General features: G+C 41.5%; 1 protein-coding gene across 2 annotated transcripts in view; it reads left to right on the top strand.

Annotated features, from left to right (window-relative positions):
- npy8ar (neuropeptide Y receptor Y8a) overlaps positions 1 to 18299 on the top strand; it is an 86172-nt gene extending 67873 nt beyond the window's left edge. The window contains exons 4-5 of one of the 2 annotated variants that reach the window (XM_036140539.1): positions 13994 to 14140; positions 14335 to 18299. In XM_036140539.1, coding sequence (XP_035996432.1) covers positions 13994 to 14140; positions 14335 to 14785 — 598 coding nt within the window. In that variant the 3' untranslated portion in view covers positions 14786 to 18299. Of the gene's footprint in view, positions 1 to 13993; positions 14192 to 14334 lie in introns of both variants that reach the window. The other variant, XM_036140538.1, reaches the window with a different exon arrangement.
- Positions 18300 to 20186: the final 1887 nt, after the last annotated feature.

Genomic DNA, 20186 nt, shown 5'->3' with positions numbered 1-20186 from the left:
TTAATGGTACATGGGTATAACCGTTGCTCTATTTAAGACCAACTTTTCCAAATAATCTGCTTTAACTTTTGGAAGTGTGAATCTACCGTCAGCTGCATGTCTAGTAGGATAACTGTGTACATCGGTACTAAAATATAACTTCTTGTATATTGTCTTTTGGCCGTTTCATAAACCAGTTTAAAAATAAAACGGTATTCAACCTTCAGCCAAGATAAACTAACAACCAGCATGTTGATATTTGTTCTAAAAACACATTTGAGGATAAACCAAACTGCTTTAGTCTGAACAATTGCCAATTCTTATATTACTGTACCCAAGGCTACAGACCACACAGATGAACAATAATCTAAATGAGATAATACAAGGGATGCCTTAATTGCATAGTAATATTTATCAGAAATTATGAACAGCGATGTCATAATTAATAGACAACAATGTCTTTGTTCCACGAAAGTTCACTGTCCAGTACAATTTCTAACAGTTTAGTTTATTTTACTTGTTCTACTGGTACGTCTTTAATAATTAGTTTAATTCAGATTTTTCCTTGAGCTAATACTTTGAGCCAATGATGATGCTTTTAATTTTTGTTACATTTAAAATTAGTTTATTATTTATCGATTCAGCCACCGCCTGCCGTTCCTGATTTAAAACATTGGTAAATATTCCATAATTAAAGTCAGATGAGTACACTGCATACATCATAGTTTTTGCATTCTTCAAGCAGAAAGGGAAATAATCTGTAACAATTGAAAACAGTAAGGGACCTACACAGCGACCCTGGGGAACTCCACAAGAAAGATTTAATCTCTGAGAAGCTGCCATGGTAAAACACAGCCTGGTTCCTGTTTGTTAGGTAGCTCTCCAACCTGGCAATCGCAGGCAAACTGAAGCAGTAACATTTCAATTTCTCTCGTAAAAGACCATAGTCAATAATATTAAAAGCAGTGGAAAAGTCTAATAGAACAGCCCCTACTGTTTTTTACTATCTGTTTCTCTGAGCCAATCGTCAGTCTTTGAATGGCAGTTTCAGTAGAATAACATGATCTATACGCATGTTGATTATCTGTAAACAGATTATTTTGAAAAAAAAACAAACAAACAAAAGAAACTTCTGTTTGTTCGCAAATAGCTCTTTCCATGATTTGACTTAATGCAGATAGGAAACAAGACATGGTGCATTTCAACCTGTACCTGAACATATCATATTTGGAGTTCAAAGCTAGAAGGAAATTCCACTGTGATGACCCCAAGGTCAGCGTTTTCCCTTGGAAATCGAATGTTCCTTATCAACCACAATCTCAAAATCCAACATGGCTGCTGCCTATATAGAACATGGCACAGCAACAGTTTGTATCGCACTAAAGCAATAGTGCACATAGTACTATACAACATTTATCTGTAGGCATCCTCCTTTAATGTTGTAATTCTTAGAATACAGAGAAACATGTTGCTATCAGCCAGCCTGTAATGTAGTTAGTAGTCTAGTCACGCTTTGTTCTCCAACTTGCAACTGGAACTGATGAAGTTGGGCATGAAGACATTGCCAGGTCCAAGTTCCTATTTCGTAGGCAAATAGAATACAGCATAACTCCCATTATGTTTTTTTTTTCACGGAGCCTTGAGGGCAAACATAATGTTAATGATAATGAGAAAGGATTTGATCAGCTTCATGTTGCGTGCAGTCAAGTGCACAAAATACAGCCCAGACTATAGGCTTAAGGGTTGTTCAGTTACTTAATGGAAAAACTATTCTGTTTGCATGATCAGAAACTTTTAAATTCTAAATTTTAAGAAGTTAAACCATCTTTTAGAAAGCTAGAAAGATAGTATATTACCTTCTATTAAAAATAAAGCGCAATGTCTGTATCTCATCATCATACCCTAAACAGTGTCATAATTTGTGTTAACAAAAGTAAATTAGACCCAGTATTTACAACGCTCTGTGAAGTCCAGGGACCCATTGACTTTTGGCATATGTTAAAGAAATGTGAATTAATTTATTTTTATTTTTATCAGGTTACAGGCATTTGGTTTGTTTTAAGAGTTTACTTTCAGGAAGGTTCTGTTGTTTTTAACCTTAGAAAGGGAGAACAAACGGTTTTCCCAGATAAGGAATGTCTCCCTTATCCAGCTGTGCATGAAGCAGGTGACTGATCACCACCCGCAATAAAACTTGCTCCTTTCTTTGTTTCTAAACCCCCATGTTGTAAACTCCTGAATCCTCCTGACCCTTCTTTGATGTCTGACAATAAAGGCAGAAAGACAGAGGTAGCCCGGAGCAGATGATCCCAGACTGTCAGGAAGTAAAAGTTCTCCGTTTGGGTTTTTCTCTGTCCTCTTCTGCAGAACAGTCTAAACTTGTGTTTGTGTGGTTTTCTTTGTAGGATAAAGGGGTTATTTATAATAACCCTATCAGCATATTTATTCATGTTACAACCATAAAATTGGGATTTGATTTTATTGATTTATCAATGCACCCCTCTTTACTCTGATAACCCTGAATAAAATCCAGTGCAACTAATTAAGAGGTCGCCTAATTAAATATAACCCATCTGTGTGTAATTTCACCCCAGTCTAGATGGAGCTGTTCAGTTTCTGGCCTCAGAGGTTGTTTGGAGAACATTAAAGAACAAGCAGCATCATGAAGATTAAGGGACACAGCAGAGAGGTTAAGGAAAAAGTTGTAGAGAAGGTTAAAGCAGGGTTCAGTTGTAAGAACAATGTCCCAAACTCTGAACATCTCCCAGAGCTCTGTTCAATCCATCATGTGAACATGGAGAGAGGATGGACTAACTGCAGAGACTATAAAGACATGGACGTCCACCTAGACTGACAAGCCAAGGAATGATCAATTAACCAGAGAAGCAGCTAAGAGGCCCATGGAAAGTTTGGATGAGCTGCAGACATCTACAGCTCAGGTAAATAAACAAGTCAAAAATAAGTATTAGTTGTACACTTCACAAATCTGGTCTTTTGAAGACTGGCTATTGTTATAAGAATGCAATAAGAAGTCTCCACAGTAGCTTAACACAAGCACTGTAGAGGACATAGCAAACACCATAAAGATGTCGCTATAAGATGAACCAAAATTGAACAGGCAAATCACTTTTTATGTTTTGATTTGTGTCTGTGTGTTATGTGTCAATTCTGAGCCAGTGCCTCACCAAAATATCATTATGGTTACATAATGACAATAAAGATTATTTATCCTATGTATTAGAACACTAACTTCACATCAATTTGAGCACAGTGTCCACTGCAAAATGTGGCAGTGGCAGCTTCTCGCTGGGATGCCACCATCCAGATTCTGACAGAACTTAAGTAGTTTCATAAAAAAGAATGGAATATTTCAGTCTCGTCAAAACAGGTGCAAACATGCCCCAAAATGCCTGCAGCAGAAAGTGGGTCCCCAAAGTATTGATGCAGGGGAACTAAACCTTATGGATGTTACACTTTTTTGCACACATTTTTATTTGTAGATAATTTTGAAAACCTTTTAATTTGGAAATTTTCTTTCCATTTCACAAGAACACATTATATTGTATCTACCATATACAGTTGAAACAAATACGTTCATTGTTGTGGTTACAACATGACATTTAAAATTTTAAGGGATGTGAATACTTTTGCATCGCCCAATATTACCTGTTGAGGGTACAGCACTTTAAAACTGTAGAACTTGTTGATGCTAACTATCACCATGAACTTTGGTAAACACAGGGCTCTAGTATCTTCTAAGCAGCTGCAAAGCGCTGTCTTGAGCAGTTTTCCCAGAGCCATGGGCCATAACCTGGCATTATATGAAAAAGCTTGAATTGAGGTGGAGGGAAAGGGGCCCTGCTGAGGCCATTTTTATGCTCGTTAGACTGCAATCCAACAGTGGCAATGGTTTCTTCTTGAAATTTTCTGCTTATGCCGTTGATGCAAACTCAGAACCTTTATCATAAATTCCGCACAGCACATACAGACAACGGGAAATGCCATAGGTAGTGAAGATATAGCATAAAAGTATTATTGTATTTATGTTGAGTTTAACATCCTTGTTTGTTCCCCTACTGACCCACTGGCCTCTGAGTTTTCACGGCTTTTTGCCTCTTTTAAACTAACACAGTCAATAAATGGAATAACACATCACACCGGACGTACTACAGACATTGTTATATCCCAAAGGCTGTCCATTTCATGCTGTGAAATTTCTGAGACTGCCATCTTTGGTCACTTGCTCATTCTCATTCAAATTATAGCTTCCCATCCAGCCAGGAGGCCAGTTCTGGCAGGTTGTCATCATTTTTACCCTTGCTACTGTTACACAGTTTACTACTGCTTTCCTTGACCTACAGTTTTGCTCCTGAATAAGTCTGGATACATGATTGTGTCCCAATGACTTTGTCTCCTTTTTTTAATAACACTTGCTGTGAGATCCTGGACTATATTGTTTCTGTTAAATTCAAATGTTCTAAACTCAGATCTGAGTCTTGGCTGAACAACTGTAACATGCAGGGACTCAAGGAGCAGTGCAGAAAGGCTAAATGGCAGTAGAAGAAAGACCAACTGCATGATTATTTACTCATTATTATTACTCATGCTCAGTACCAGAGACCTATTAAAGAGGCAATGTCTCAGTTTTGTTCAATATAATCACTGACAGAAGCGACTGCCCCAGGGTGTCATTTAATACACTTAACTCTTTTTGAAACCCACCTACATCAGTCCTATTTGATGCCAGTCACCACTTATGAGAAATTGCTCTCCTTTATTGAAAAAGCTGCAATGATTAGACAGGCTACGGGTACATCAGCTAACGTTTACTCAGAGCTCTCTGTTACCCTTGCTGCTTCTGCTCTATTTGAGCAGTTTGAACCACTGTGTTTTCTTCTGGAAGAAAATAGCTCATTCTTTGAAAATTACAAAGTACCCCTTTGACCTACTTACCTCTAATATGGTGACAGAAGTTTTTAACACTGTCAGTCCTTATCTCTTCTCTTTTATTAACTCATGTCCTAGTCTAAGAACTTTTCTTTTTCCCTTCAAATACGCAGTGGTATGTCCACTTCTTAGAAAACCACACCATGATCCTTTGGTTCTCATCAAACTTTTGACCAATTTCTAATCTTTCTTTACTCTCCAATGTTTTAGAAAAAAATAATTATGCAAATTCAACCACTTTCTGAAAATATATGTTGTTTTAGAAAGAATTTAATTTGGTTTATATAATCAGGCATACTACTAAATTTGGTCTTTAAAAAATGTCTAATGATGTTGTTCTGTCAGTTGACCTTACAGTGACCTTTAATCCTCCTGTCTCACCTACATGACTATGCTGGTACCTTCAGCACAACTTTATAGTGGTTCACCTTGTACTTGATTAAAAAAACCATTTCTATCATGCTCAATGGCATCTTCACCTCTACTGCTCCTCTTTTGTGTGGGGTGCCACAAGGTTCAATTTTAGGCCCTCTGCTTATTTCCATATATATCTTTCCACTTTGATTGATCATAACTCAGCACAATGAGAAATTTCATTGCTATGCAGATGATTTGCAGATTTATGTACCATTAAAGCCAGGATGCAGTGGTCTATAACATTGTGTCTCTGACTGCATCTCTGCTATCAAACAGAAACTGATCCAGAATGCTTTGTTTTCAAACAAACTGAATAGACAGCGGGGAAAGGCAGACAAATTTCTTAAATTAAACACTCTATAGACGAAACTTAATAACTTTCAGCATGTGTAAAATGAGAGAAAGCCTTGGTATACACTTATACACTTCCGGCGGCGCCCCTGGCGGCAGCAGCCGAACACAGCTCTGTACCAACTCGCGGACTTTTTGCATAAAAATGCATAAAAATGCCGCCAAACTCGCTGGAAACCACTCATCTACCCAGCCGATCAGTACTTGACCGCGAGCGCCTGTTGGAGTTACGATCAAGTTGTGTTTTTGGACTTTTAAATACCACGCTCGTCTGCTTACGTGACTGTGGCGTCCTACGGAGACCAGCCCCGGAGGCCTGTGAAGCGGCGGCCTCGACGAGCAGCTCACGCCGGAGGAGAGCGACGCGGAAGCGGTGTAGCCGGCTGAAGAAGCGCGGGTGCCGAGGAGGCTTAGCAGCGAGGCTAAAGGCTAACCCATTCAGACCGCCGCTACCATCCATCTGGCTTTCCAACGTTCGCTCACTGGACAACAAAATGGACCATTTACAACTCGAGCTCTCTACAAAGAGAGAGTTCAGGGACTGCTGCGCTCTCATTCTGACCGAAACATGGCTTTCATCATCAATCCCAGACAACGCCGTTAGCCTGGAGGGGCTAGCTACTTTCCGCGCCGACAGACAGACAGAACTCTGCGGTAAGACCCGAGGGGGCGGACTCTGCGTTTACATCAATAACACCTGGTGTAAAAATGCTAGATTAGTCACAAGTCTCTGCTCTCCGGACATTGAGCTTATGATTATTAGCTGCAGACCTTTTTATCTGCCTAGAGAGTTCACTGTTGTTATCATCGCAGCGGTTTACGTCCCTCCCAGCGCTGATACTAAAGAGGCTATGACTGTTCTCTATCGGACTATCTCTGAGCTGCAATCTGCACACACAGAGGGTGTTTTCATCATTGCTGGGGATTTTAACCAGGCAAATATGAAAACTGTTCTCCCTCATTTTTACCAACACGTGGATTTTGCAACTCGGGGAGAGAACACTCTAGACCTAGTTTACACAAACATAAAAGGAGCATTCAGAGCAGCCCCCCGCCCCCACCTGGGCTCTTCAGACCACCTTTCTGTGATGCTAATTCCTGCATACAGGCCCCTGCTGATCAGAGCAAAACCTACAGCGAGGCAGGTGAGGGTGTGGACTGAAGGAGCAATGGAGGCGCTCCAGGACTGTTTTGAGTGCTCTGACTGGAACATGTTCAAAGCTGCAGCAACTTATGAGGACAAGATCAACATTGATGAGTACGCCATGACCGTGTCAGCCTACATCAACAAATGCATTGAGGACGTCAGCACCACCAAGACCATCATCACCCGAGCCAACCAACGACCCTGGATTACTGCGGAGGTCCGTCAAGCGCTAAAAGCACGGAACTCAGCCTTCAAGTCTGGTGACAAGGAGGCTCTGAGGACAGCGAGAGCCAACCTGAACCGTGCCATCAGGCTTGCAAAGCGGAACCACAGCCAGAAAATCCAGGAGCTTTTCCACGATGCCAGCAACACCAGGAGCATGTGGAAAGGCATCCGGGCGATCACTGAATACAACACGCCCTCCCCCCCGGTGGGTGAAGTTGATGCTGACTTCCTCAATGGACTAAATAACTTCTTTGGGAGGTTTGAGGCACTAAACAGCACTCCAGCAGTGAAAGCTGTTCCCCATCAGGAAGAGGAGGTCCTCTGCCTTGACACTGCCGACGTGTTGAAGACTCTGAGGAGAGTCAACCCGCGAAAGGCCCCAGGCCCCGACAACATACCTGGGCGGGTGCTCAAGGAGTGTGCAGGTCAGCTGGCTGGTGTCCTCACAGACATTTTTAACACCTCGCTGGACCAAGCCACAGTGCCAGCATGCTTCAAGTCTGCCTCCATCATTCCGGTGCCGAAGAAACCTCAAGTCACCAGTTTCAACGACTACCGGCCTGTTGCACTGACTCCCATCATGATGAAGTGCTTTGAAAGGCTGGTAAAGGAACACATCGTCTCCAGTCTCCCCCCAACACTCGACCCGTTCCAGTTTGCCTACCGACGGAACCGCTCCACTGAGGACGCCATCTCCTCCGCTCTTCACCTGAGCCTGGCACACCTGGAGGAGAAGAACACGCACGTGCGGATGCTGTTCCTGGACTTCAGTTCAGCGTTCAACACCATCATCCCACAGCATCTGGTGGGAAAACTGGAGCATCTGGGCTTCAGCACACCCCTTCGCAACTGGCTGCTAGACTTCCTAACCAACAGACCTCAATCAGTCCGGGTCGGACAGAACACCTCTGATGTCATCACCCTCAGCACGGGCTCCCCTCAGGGCTGCGTCCTGAGCCCCCTGCTGTTCACTCTGATGACACACGACTGCGTCCCCAGGTTCACCACCAATCACATCGTGAAGTTTGCGGACGACACAACGGTGGTGGGCCTGATCAGAGACGACAACGACCAGGACTACAGAGAGGAGGTGGAGCAGCTGGTGGGCTGGTGCAGAGACAACAGCCTGATCCTGAACGTGGAGAAGACGAAGGAGATCATCGTCGACTTCAGGAAGAACCGGCCTCACCATGCTCCACTGCTCATCAACAGCTCAGCTGTGGAGGTGGTCAGCAGCACCAAGTTCCTGGGGGTGCACATCACGGACAACCTCAGCTGGACTATGAACACCATGTCACTGGTGAAGAGGGCACAGAAGCGACTGTACTTTCTGCGGAGGATGAGGAGAGCCCGCCTGCCCCCGCCCATCCTCACGACTTTCTACAGAAGCACCATAGAGAGTATTCTGACCAGCTGTCTCTCTGTGTGGTGTGGAGGCTGCAGTGCCTCCGACTGGAAGAACGTGAGGAGAGTGGTGAGGACAGCAGAAGGGATCATCGGGGCTCCTCTTCCCTCCATTAAAGACATTTCATCGCAGCGCTGTGTGTCTCGAGCCCGTAACATCATCAGGGACCCCTCACACCCCCACCATAGACTATTCTCCCAGCTGCCCTCTGGAAAGAGGTTCCGCAGCATCCGCTGCAGGTCCACCAGGTTCTGCAAAAGCTTTTTCCCTGCTGCCATCAGACTGTTGAACTGCTGAAGTATAAAAACGGACTGTGTACCACACTCGACTCGCTGATTTGCACATTTGTATGTATCCTTCAATATCGCTGCTGCACTTTTTCCGGAAACGTACTGCAAAACTGTTTACAATGCAACTGTCTATTGTTAAATCACTGCTGCACCTACTGCATAATTGTTTACATTGCTTACATTGTTTTTACATTTCAATCTGCCTACTGCTCACTGCTGCACTTTATCCGAAAGTTAATTGAAAGTTATCCTGTATTTGACTGTGATTTACCACTGCATTTTTCTTATCCTGTACTGTAAATTCACTGCAAGGTATCCTGTAGAGTTACTGCAATCTTTCTGAGCTGTATGAAAAAACGAAATTTCGTTCTGTATGCACTCTGTGCTACAAAATGACAATAAAGAAAGTCTAAGTCTAAGTCTAAGTAAATTCGTAGATCTGATACAGATTTGCTTATAGAAAGCAGAAGTGTCCTTTATTTTTCTTCCTTCAGCCATGGTTTTTAAATAGTAAAATTACTGTATATTTCTGTTAACATTTGTTATATTTCACCCATTCCATTCATGAAATGGACCGAGCTTGGATCAGTTAACCATGCTGATCTTGGTTCTGACGACCATTTACACATCACCCGAGCACGGTTCCTCGCCTCCTAGTGACGATCTACAGTACTACTGCTCTCTGGGATTGAAGGAGGGACTCAAGCAAATCAAAATTGCGGCGCCCGCAACTTTCAGGAAGTTATGCTTGGTTATAATTGCTTTTTGCGGAGGGTCAGGGGAAGAAGGCAACCTTTGGTGAATTTACTTGATGGAGTCACCTTTTGGGAAGTGGATAAGACAAACGAATGTCTAATCAGGGCTTACAGATGCAGGAAATGACAGACGTTGAGGTTCATCACACTGCTAAGCAGAATCATCACTGGAAATCGTGTAGCATGGTAGGGAAACTAGTATTTTTATGAATGTCTGAAACTGCAAAGACATTTGTCACTCACAAATAACAAAAGATGGTGCCGTCTGGTGTTGCTTCCCTGCTAACGCAAATATTGGCTTTGCTATGGCTATTAGCATCCTCGGATTCTTCTTTTCTAATGAGCCCACTCTACACAGCATATCCTCCTACATAAAGATCAAGATAACCATGTGTAGATGTTTGTCTGATTGCCCGCCATGTTGGTATGTTTACATCACATGAGTTGTCTGCGCAAGACTGGTGTAAACAATAGCCGCAACATGCAGCTATTGTTTACACCATGGATCAGCTGCTAGCATTGCTAGTAGTCCAGCCAGAAATTCCCCAGGAGATAAAGGGAAGGAGTTGCAGGAAATGGGCGAGGAGAAGCCAGCATAGCTGGAGGAGAAGGTACAGACTTTCTATCCATTATCTTGGGGATTGTAAGATCTCCCACAAACAGGAATTAACAAAGTTAAACCGGTGTCAGCGCATCTACTGAGAGACAAAGAGCAAATTCTGGACACCAACAGTCACAGTTCCATCTGCTTAGGGCCGACAGAACGAAGGAGAACAAGGAAGGAGGTGTGGATGGACATGTTTGTTAATAACAGATGGTACAGCTCTGGTCATTGAAAAATGCTTTGATCTAAAGGCTGCTACCTACTCCACAAGAACTGAGGGATTTGTTCTCACTCCCACAGCAAATTATGTCATGTTGTTCTTCACCCTGTCTTGGGGGATCTCCCTGCTTGTTCTCAACACAATGTCTGGGCAGAATGTTTTTCTGTCTGTGTATCCAACTATTAGTGCCTCCAAATCCGAGGTGATGGTCTTCAGCCAGAAAAGGGTAGAGTGCCTTCTCTGGGTCAGGCGGATTGGTGCTGCATCTGCAGGGAAGCAGACGCTGTAGTGAAGCTGTGTATATCTATATAGCTGTGGTGAAGAGAGAGCTGAGTTAAAAGGTGAAGGTCTCAATTTAATGGTCGATCTATGTTCCCACCCTCATCTATGGTCATGAGATTTGGGTTGTGACCGAAAGAACGACATTGTGGATACAAGCGGCTGAAATTAGTTTTTTCTGTAGGGTGTCTGGGTTCTCTCTTAGACATAGGGTGAAAAGCTTGGTCATCCGGAGGGGACTCAGAGTAGAGCTGCTGCTTCTCCACGTCGAGAGGAGCCAGTTGAGGTGGCTTTGTCATCTGGTTAGGATGCCTCCCTTGTGAGGTATTCTGGGCACATCCCACCAAGAAGAAACCCAGAGTAAGACCCAGGACACGCTGGAGGGACTATATTTCTGGGCTGGCCTGGGATGGATGGATGGATGGATGGATGGATCCGACTAGTGTGCTGTGATTGGACAGGATTTAGATTGTCACGTATAAGTTGGAAAAAAAAGGACATGTCTTCAAGCATGTCCCCTTTTGAAATCGCTCTTGGCGATCAACCACCTCTATTCCCTTCTGACGAAGAGAGTATCTCTGAAAACTTCATCCGTCAGCATATCCACCAGTGCAGGCAGATCCGGTCAGCTGCCTACTCTGCTTTGAATTGTACAACTGCGCGAAATAGGGGGACAGAAAAATTGGCTCCCCCCTTCTTTTATTTTGGAACCCAGTCTCTGGCCACACCTCGACTCTGAAATCAGCTTCCTATCAGGTTCTGGGTGTGTTTTGGTTTGCACAGCTTTTTTCCTCTTTACCAAGCTGCTGGTTGGTGGTATGCAGATGCAGCTTGGTGGATGCATCCAAACACCTGCTGTCTATCAGGGATCTACAGGAGCTAACAAGTCACCTAAGTATCATTGCATGTGGTTGCTTAACACTTCTCACAAAGAAACCATTGCCTCATGCCTTCACCACTTATTGCTCTCTGTTTATATCGGTAATTCTTATTCTGGACCTGAATTCTCCTGGACTCTATCATCAGTACGATCTCCTGCAGACCTGTCCACCCTCCAAATGCGTTGGAATGCGGACATTCAGAAACTGTTTTATATAATAAAACGACACTTTGAATTGTCTTGTTACTGAAAAGTGCTATATAAATAAACTTACCTTACCTTAATATGAATGTTTTTATGTAAAAACATATGTTTATTTTTATAATGTCCTTTATGTGAATTGATTTTGATTATATTGTAGCACACCACATGTAACAATTCCTTTCCAAGAGTCTGAACATCAATGATGTTTTCTGAGTGACCAGGAGAACATAATCAGAGGAAAGCCATTAAGTGGTTGGCCATGCACTGAAAGACATGAAGATGTGTTATTATTAATGATGCAAAATTGGTTGCTACAGGTTACTGTGTATTTACATGAAGAGATGACTGAAATTAAAAGCAATGTTGGAGTTGGGATCAGTCAGAATATTATCTGCAGTTCTCTGCAATGGCTTTAAGTTTGATGGATGAAATAGGCTTGATTAAAGCAAAAAGGAAACATTTTCCTCATTAGGAATGTTTCTGCATGTCAAGTAATGTTCCTTGAAATGGTAATTGGAGAAATGTCAGTATTCTAGCAAAAGCTTACAATGTTGAGTCACTTTTCCACAATATTCTTCAGTGTAATGATGATATTTAACAATTATTACATTTATAGTGCACTTTACATTTTAAATTTTCAAAATGCTATAAGAGGAAAAGGCCTTAAAGCATAAGATTATAACATTAAAGTGCTATAGCATTGTTCAAAAATGAAAGTCTACGGCTCTTTCTTAAAATGCTCAACAGTCTGTAGCATTCTCATAGAACATTCCACAGATGAGGTGCAGCAGAGAAAAGGCCCTGTTGACAATGATGCAGAGTTTAGTCTGGGGAGAAAACAACCTAAAACCTAAAAACAATTGGTGCTCTCCATCAACAATATCTTAGTCATGTTTTTCTCCTTTCAAACCTAGAGGTGCGGTCCAGGACTACTTTGGTTAAGAGTGTAGCCCGTGTTTACTTCCTGGTTCCTGATCCAGTCAAATAAGAGTTCCCAGGGTTCCCAAAACAGATCGCAGCATTTGGTATTTTATTTTGGCAAAAGAGCAGCAGCCTGCAAACATTGAAGCAAGTAAGAGAAGCGGACCAGAAATAAAACATCATATACCTGTCCTGTGTAAGTTAAAATTCATGACAGCAACACAAATGTATAGTTCATTAGTTTTGTTTAATCATATACATTTTGCTTAGAAGTTTTAGTTAAGTTTCACTAGCCTCATTAAAGAGTAAGTAAGGTGGAGTTGAATTATTTCTGTTAATCAATTCTTATATTTTGAGGAGATGTCACAAATGTATTCCTTTCACCATCAAACTTATTTACTTTCATCTATTGTCCTAATACTATCACCAAGTTGGGCTGGCATTCACAGGACAGTACTTGACACACAGAATGTTATTTGAATATTTAATAAATAATACGAATGCATTTAACTGCACAACACAGTGAAACCCTAAAGCAGTCAAAGCTTAGAGGGTTAGTTTGGATTTTTCTGTGAATCTCTGTTATTGGTAATAGTTCTGTTACCTGCAGAAGAAAGATGTCACAGTACTAGGAGGTAATTGAAAGTAAACAAATCCTCTGACTGATGGAAGCTAGATTGGGGCGACAGTGGCAGAGGAGCTTGGGAGTACGACACCCACTACTCTGACCGTCTCAGTCTTTGTGTCCCTGTGCAAGACACTTCCCCTGTTTTGCTTGTTGACAGTGGTCAGAGGGCTTGGTGGCACCAATTGTTTGGCATCCTCGCTTCTGTCAGTCTGCCCTAGACTGTAGCAAATGTAGCTCTAAAATATCAACATTGTTAGCTATATCTACTATTTTACAAGAGACTACTGTTTAGTGCAGTTTTATCCAGCTGGGTAATGTCTATGATTCAGTGTGGATGAGCATTCTGGCTGTATCAATCCACCAGATCGCCTTTGACCTGTCTGTGGTTTCCAGCTCCTTCAAAAACAGATTTAATTTTCAGGTTTTGTGTTATTTGTGTAGCAGATCCAATACTGTACTTTGCTGTGCTTTCCAGGTGTTGTAGTTTGAAAATACTGATCTTCCAAATGATGCTGATTGCTATTGTGTGCATCTATATAGCTTGTTAGCTTACACTGCTGCGAGGATTATTGAGCTCATAGCGATTATGACTTCTTCCTGCAACATGTAAATGAGCAAATACTGATAACTTCACAGAAGCTCAGTTCAGTTCTAAATCTGTACTAACCTTTTAACCTTACCAGAAAGACTTTTCCTGTGTTTATGTTGTGAAAACTTTTTTTTTCCCCTAACATGTTTAAGGGACCACTTGATCTGTATGGAGTTGTGGCCATCAGACAAACATCGCCTTGCCTACACAACCTCGCTGCTGATCTTCCAGTACTGCCTGCCGCTCCTTTTGGTGTTCCTCTGCTACCTGAGGATCTTCATCCGTCTGAGACGACGCAGGTCACACAGCTATACTTTCCCTCATGCACTTCAAAAGTCTTCTCACCACAGGTGTCTTCCAATCCATTGTTTTGATGACTCATTTGTGTTCTCTGTCGACAATATTTATGGATCATTTTGATTTCGTAACCCTGTTTAAGGTTAAACTTCCCCAGTGAACTACGTGGTTACTGGTATCATTCTGTGTTGTCCAGGGACATGCTGGAGCGCAGCAGGAGAACTCGGGGAGCCCAAAGGATTAACATCATGTTGTTGGCTATTGTCATCGCCTTTGCGCTGTGCTGGCTCCCTCTGAATGTCTTCAACACTCTCTTTGACTGGCATCACCAGGCCCTCCCAGACTGTCAGCATGATGCCGTCTTCTCTGCCTGTCACCTCACAGCCATGGCATCCACTTGCATCAACCCCGTGGTGTACGGCTTCCTCAACAGCAATTTCCAGCGGGAGTTGAGGACAACACTGCAGCGCTGCCAATGTGGCACCCGGGCAGGCGAGAGCTACGAGAGCTTCCCTTTGTCCACCGTAGGCAGTGAAGGCATAACAAAAGCTACTTCGCTCAACAGGATGGGATCGGTGTGTGTCCCCTCACCCAGACCTGAGATCAGCTCAGCTCTATTGACGAAGACATTACCAGCTAACTCCTAACAATGCACACCACAAAGTTCTCCGCTGATATCCCTGCTGTGGTTTGTCAGAACTTTGAGTTGTGTGTAGCTGACAGAAAATTCCCAACAGCAGATCACAAAGAACTGTTGAAAAACTTTGAGCAAGTCCAACACTGTCCTCACTGGGGCCTGACTTCAAAATGGTTCAGATACTATTTCATGGCAGTGTTTAACAGACTGTTTTACTTATTGTGACCGTTGATTATCAGAAAAGGTGGAAGAACATGTTGGATGTAACTTCCAGAACACAAAAACGGAGGAGACCAAACTACCTGAACTTCTTGGGTCTAAATCATGCAACACCCCAGAAAACAGTAGACAAGTTGGCACAAAACCCAGAGTGGTGAAGACTCAATTTGACTGTAAATTGCATGTGCAAATGTGTGGTTTAACTTTTACTCCTTATTTTTCCAAATTGCAAGCAAGCTATCTTGACTTAAAATACAATTAGACCCAATTTCTTTTACGTAATTAGTATATTTTGTGCCTTCAAATCCGCTGGCTTACAGATTTATGAGTTTGTAAAACTTGGTATAGGACTTCCTCGCAAACAGTCCACTGGAATGAGTGGCATGTGAAATGGAGATTTTTCAGAAACAACTGGTTGATGAAAAATGCTAAAAGAAAATAACTACTTGTAACTTTTATATGAATACAAAAATCTTTTTCTAGAGAAACTACTGCCCCTATCAACACAGTCTGCAATCGTAGAAACTGACAACTTAATTACACCAGTCCAGGGACATGTCTGCAAAAAACACTTTTAGCCCTTAAGCCCCTAATACCTGAAAACTTTAGTCCAAACCAAGGCTTTTAGACACTGGGAAAAAAGGCTGGAAAAGATTAGTTTCTCTTCAAACATATATGTTTGATAAATTGTCAGCCCCATTTACAAATCTGTCAGGAGAAAGAAAAGTATGTTTGAAGTAAAATGGATACATTTTCCGGCATCAAAAAGCCTATGTTTAGGCTACAATTATGGGATCTTAAAAGGTTACATTTGTTGTGCACTTTAAGTCTCTAGGAGTGCCGAAAAGTTGAATGTAGTTTCTGCAGGAGCTGTGTAGAATTTACAATTTGTTTTGGTCATATTTTTCAAGCCATTCAGTTTTCTCTATTGTCTAATTTATTTGAACAATTGCATCACAGTATTTGCTGCGGAACAGCTAAACAAGGTCATGGACTTGTGGCTGACCAGTTTCGTGAGTTCGCCATTTTTTATTTCTTGCTGCGATTTTGTGGTCTAAGCAGAAGGATGCCGAAGCTACAAGAGGATGAGTCAAATAGTTTGGTCTTTGGATGTATTAACCCACAGACTTCATCACAGTATCCCAAAGCATACTACTAAAATGGCCGAACAGGGTGGAGCGGAATGCTCTGTGACCCGGAGGGGGCCAGGCAGTGAAGTGCCTCCTTTAGATTTAAAGAGACAGCACCAAAACGAACCACTCTCAGATGCACCTCAGAACAGGGATAAACGAGAGACTGTGGGGCAACAACAACAAGGAATTCAGGCCAAAGCATTTCAGTTCCACTTTATATAGACCACAACAGAATGATTCAAATGTGAAAAGGATTTAAAAGCTTGCTATGTCATCTTTAATTACCTCCGTTCAGACCTTGTGCTGCGATCAGCCTGGGTCATCTGATTCCATTGTACTAAGGATTGTCTACTTGTACCTGATTTAGCCAGGATGCATATAAATACAAAGTCTGAACAGAGGCAAATTGGAAAGTAAATTTTAATAATAATTAACCCCATTGATACGCTTAGTGAGAACTTTGAAACACTCAAAATCATTAGTATTTATTTGGATGCTGTGGTAGAACTTTAGTCACCATCAATGTGCTATATAACTATACACTGTAGATGTTCTTGTCATCTACTAAGTAATGTATTTGATGTTTGGACCATTTAGATACTTGAATCACTTGAGTGTCTTAGTTTCAAATAGAAAATATCTGTGAGTATAGATATTGTTCTTATTGACACTCTTCTGCCTTACTTTGTCTGAATAAAGTAAAACCTTGTAGGATGTTTTAATGTTAAGTTGGCTACCATTCAGAGGTTTGAGCAAATATAACCAATAAATTCAACATGAATGAATTCCCCTTTTTTGTGGGAAAATACATAAAGGTACTTTTAAATAACTGACATTTATAGATGTAATCCATTCAAACAAGACTGTGGGAATTGATATTAAAGTTGGCGATCTGTACAGCCCTATACCAGGTCAGAAAGTAATGTCACTTTTTGAGCAATCCAAGGCAAACTGGCTACATGAGAGGTGAACCGAGAGCACATTGATATCTCCCGAACATTTCATAGAACAGAGAGCAAGAACAAGATGTTTTATATGACAACCACTAGGTCAGTGCCATCAATTAAAACATATTCATGTATTGCCCCAAGAGCCAAGTACAACTCCTCTCCATAGTTGTCAATCCTGGCCTTCATGCTACAAATTATATTGCATGATTTGCAGATGAATCAAAATTTCTAAACCAACATTCACCATTAAATTTCCAAAACGGTAAATTTGGTTGAGAAACCTAAGGCTTGTGATCAAACCAGAGATGGTATGTTCAATTAATCAAACATCAGTTATATCACTTTCTGTTTGTGTGTTCATGCATAGTACAGTGCTGGGAAAAGGTGTTTGCCCCTTTTACAAATTTATTCTGTTTTTGCATTTTTGTTACACTTACATTTTTATATTTGTCCATCTGTGCACAGGGCCTTAGGGGCAGTACCTATCTCTTAATGGTAATTGGAAAAGAGGCGGGGTAATCCCCGGACAATTTGCCACACCATGTTTCCGATCATCAAACTAATTTTGCTGTCAGACAAAGATGACCTCAGTAAATGCGGTAAAAAGTTTTTAATGTTTTCTTTTGTTGTGAGAAAAAAAAGTTATCCAAACTGACTTGGCCCTATCTGTCTATATAATGGCCCACACATTCATTCTTAAATGTATTGGCTGTGATTAACCATATTTGTCTACTCATCAGTTTTTGAGTACAAGTATACTTGGGTTATGAAACAAGACAAACATCTAACAAAATCCAACAAGTTCACCACTGAATGGCTCAAAGAAGTGGTCTAGTCAAAGTCTGGATCCAAATCCATATGAGATGCTGTGGCATGGCTATAAATAGGCCATTCATACATACAAACTCTCCAAATAGGTAGATGTATTCAAGTGGAGTCTTTTCTTAAAGTAACTGTGCTCAGCTTAAGTCTGTTAAGGATGCCATAAATTTCCCCGTATGTGCATCCCTTCTCCTCAACAAGTATCCTTGTCCTAAACTAAACACAGATGTTAATCTAACATTTCAGATCAGCGGTTCCCAAACTTTTTTAGCCACGCACCCCCTTCTGTGTTCCAACACAGAAGGGGGTGACACAACCCCAATCTTCAAAAAAATCAAAGAAAAAATCAAATGCAACAAGTCTTTTCATAGCCACATTAAAGGCAGCATGCTCAAATGACCAGAACAGGCATAACAAAAAAAAATTTAAAAAAGAAAATTGCCATTGCAGTTACAACTCAACCATCATAACAAAAGTTATGAAAATAAAATTAGAACATGATTTGATTTAAATTGTAATAAAGTTACACACAACATCCACAACAGGATCCTGAGGTTTTTCAGGTGCATCGGTGGCTCAGCCTGGAGCGAGAGAAAGAAAGACACTCAGATCAATCACACCTCCACAACCTGAAATGTCTGTGAAGCAGAGACCATCCATGTGGATTCACGGACTAAACTCTGATGATCTACACCTTGGTAGAGCGGCATAGAGTAACAATAACAGAGCGCCCGGCTTAATAAAGCTGTTATTAATCAGAGAAATAAATAGTTATTTCCTGATTGTTTCACAGCGGTAACAACCTCAGCTCCCCGCCCCCCACTGGTTGCCAGTTTCCATGTTCATGTCTGAATACACGCTAAAACTGCATCTTTAAAATGAACTGCACCTGTCTGAATCACAATGAGAAGTATTACAGCTCTGTGCGGGAGCATAGTCAAGAAACCGCGTCTATCACCAATTTCCCCCCCAGCAACGACGGTGGCATCAGCGGTGTGGGCATAACATGCATATTGGTGTTTGTCGCCGGTTCAGAGTCCCAGCACCATGAGCAGCGCTGTTTGTAGGTGTTTTATTTACGATTTAATCTTGCAAATAAAACTTTCGGGTATTCAATTTTCCCTCTACTGATGTAAACGACGTCAAGAGAGGAGAGAGATAGAGAGACATTTTCTGATTCCCGCTCATTTTCTTCTCCCGGATCTGTTGCAATTCTCTCCTCTGTTGCCTCTGATCCCTCCCTTTCTCTTGGTTCCTCTCCTCCTTCATCACTAACTTTGAGCTTAAATGTCTCGCTGCATGACAGTTTCCCTGATTTCAGCCAACTCAGCATATTTGCAAGAATGATCGAAGCAGAGGCCACAAGCCAGGTGCGCATATACAGCACAATGTGGATATTTCATCTTAAAATGAAGCGTAGAAGATTTCTTCTAAATAAATAAAATTTCGTGTGAATACTGTAAAGTTCAGTTATGACACCCATGCCCCAGACCGAGGTTTTGCTGCTAACACTTTATTTTAGGACGAACAGAGCGGGACAGCTTTCACCCCGCCAGTCTCCCGAAACACTACTCCTCCCGCCGGAACACACACATTTCTTCCGGTATAAACCCAAAACAATCTAACTTAAAGGAAGAGTAAGTGTGCAACAGCACTGAGCAATAAAGTCTAATTCGGATCATTACAATACATTTTTATTTTTTGATTAAATTTACAGTTTTTGATTTGGATTTTTAAAAAGGAAACGAGTATTTACACATCTTTATTTTGTTGGGGGAAAAAAGCACTGTAAGACATTTTTCATCTCGCGCACTCCCTAGTGGCAGCTCACGCACCACACTTAGGGAATCCCTGTAGAAGACCAACTGAACTACTTTTAAAAAGCTTTTAGATTGTGTTTATAGACATAGAATGAAATTCATTTGGTAATAATAAAACTTCATTACTCCACTAAATACTGTGTTAAAAAAACCAAGTAATATATTTAATTTCTACATATCTCTAAGTCCAAAAAAGTGAAAAGGCAAATCAAGTGGAGTTCAATTCTTGTTAAAAAAAAACATTTTGTTCTTCATTTGACAGGCTTTCTCGATTCTAAGCTGGGGAAAGAAAAGCTCAAAGTATCTGTAGCTAACACACTTGACCAAATACATTTTGTGTCAACGGTCAAGAAAATCATTTTAAAGTATTAATTGAGGTTATGTTGAATTAAAAGGTAGTTTCCAGCACCGGTTGTTTATTTTTAACAATTCGTAAGACACTCAACAGATCCTGATAAAAGCAAACC

Source organism: Fundulus heteroclitus, chromosome 8, assembly GCF_011125445.2.
Source record: "Fundulus heteroclitus isolate FHET01 chromosome 8, MU-UCD_Fhet_4.1, whole genome shotgun sequence".
In the NCBI taxonomy this organism is placed as follows: Eukaryota; Metazoa; Chordata; class Actinopteri; order Cyprinodontiformes; family Fundulidae; genus Fundulus; species Fundulus heteroclitus.
Note: the sequence above shows the minus strand (reverse complement) of the source record. Positions and strands in the feature narration are given on the sequence as shown.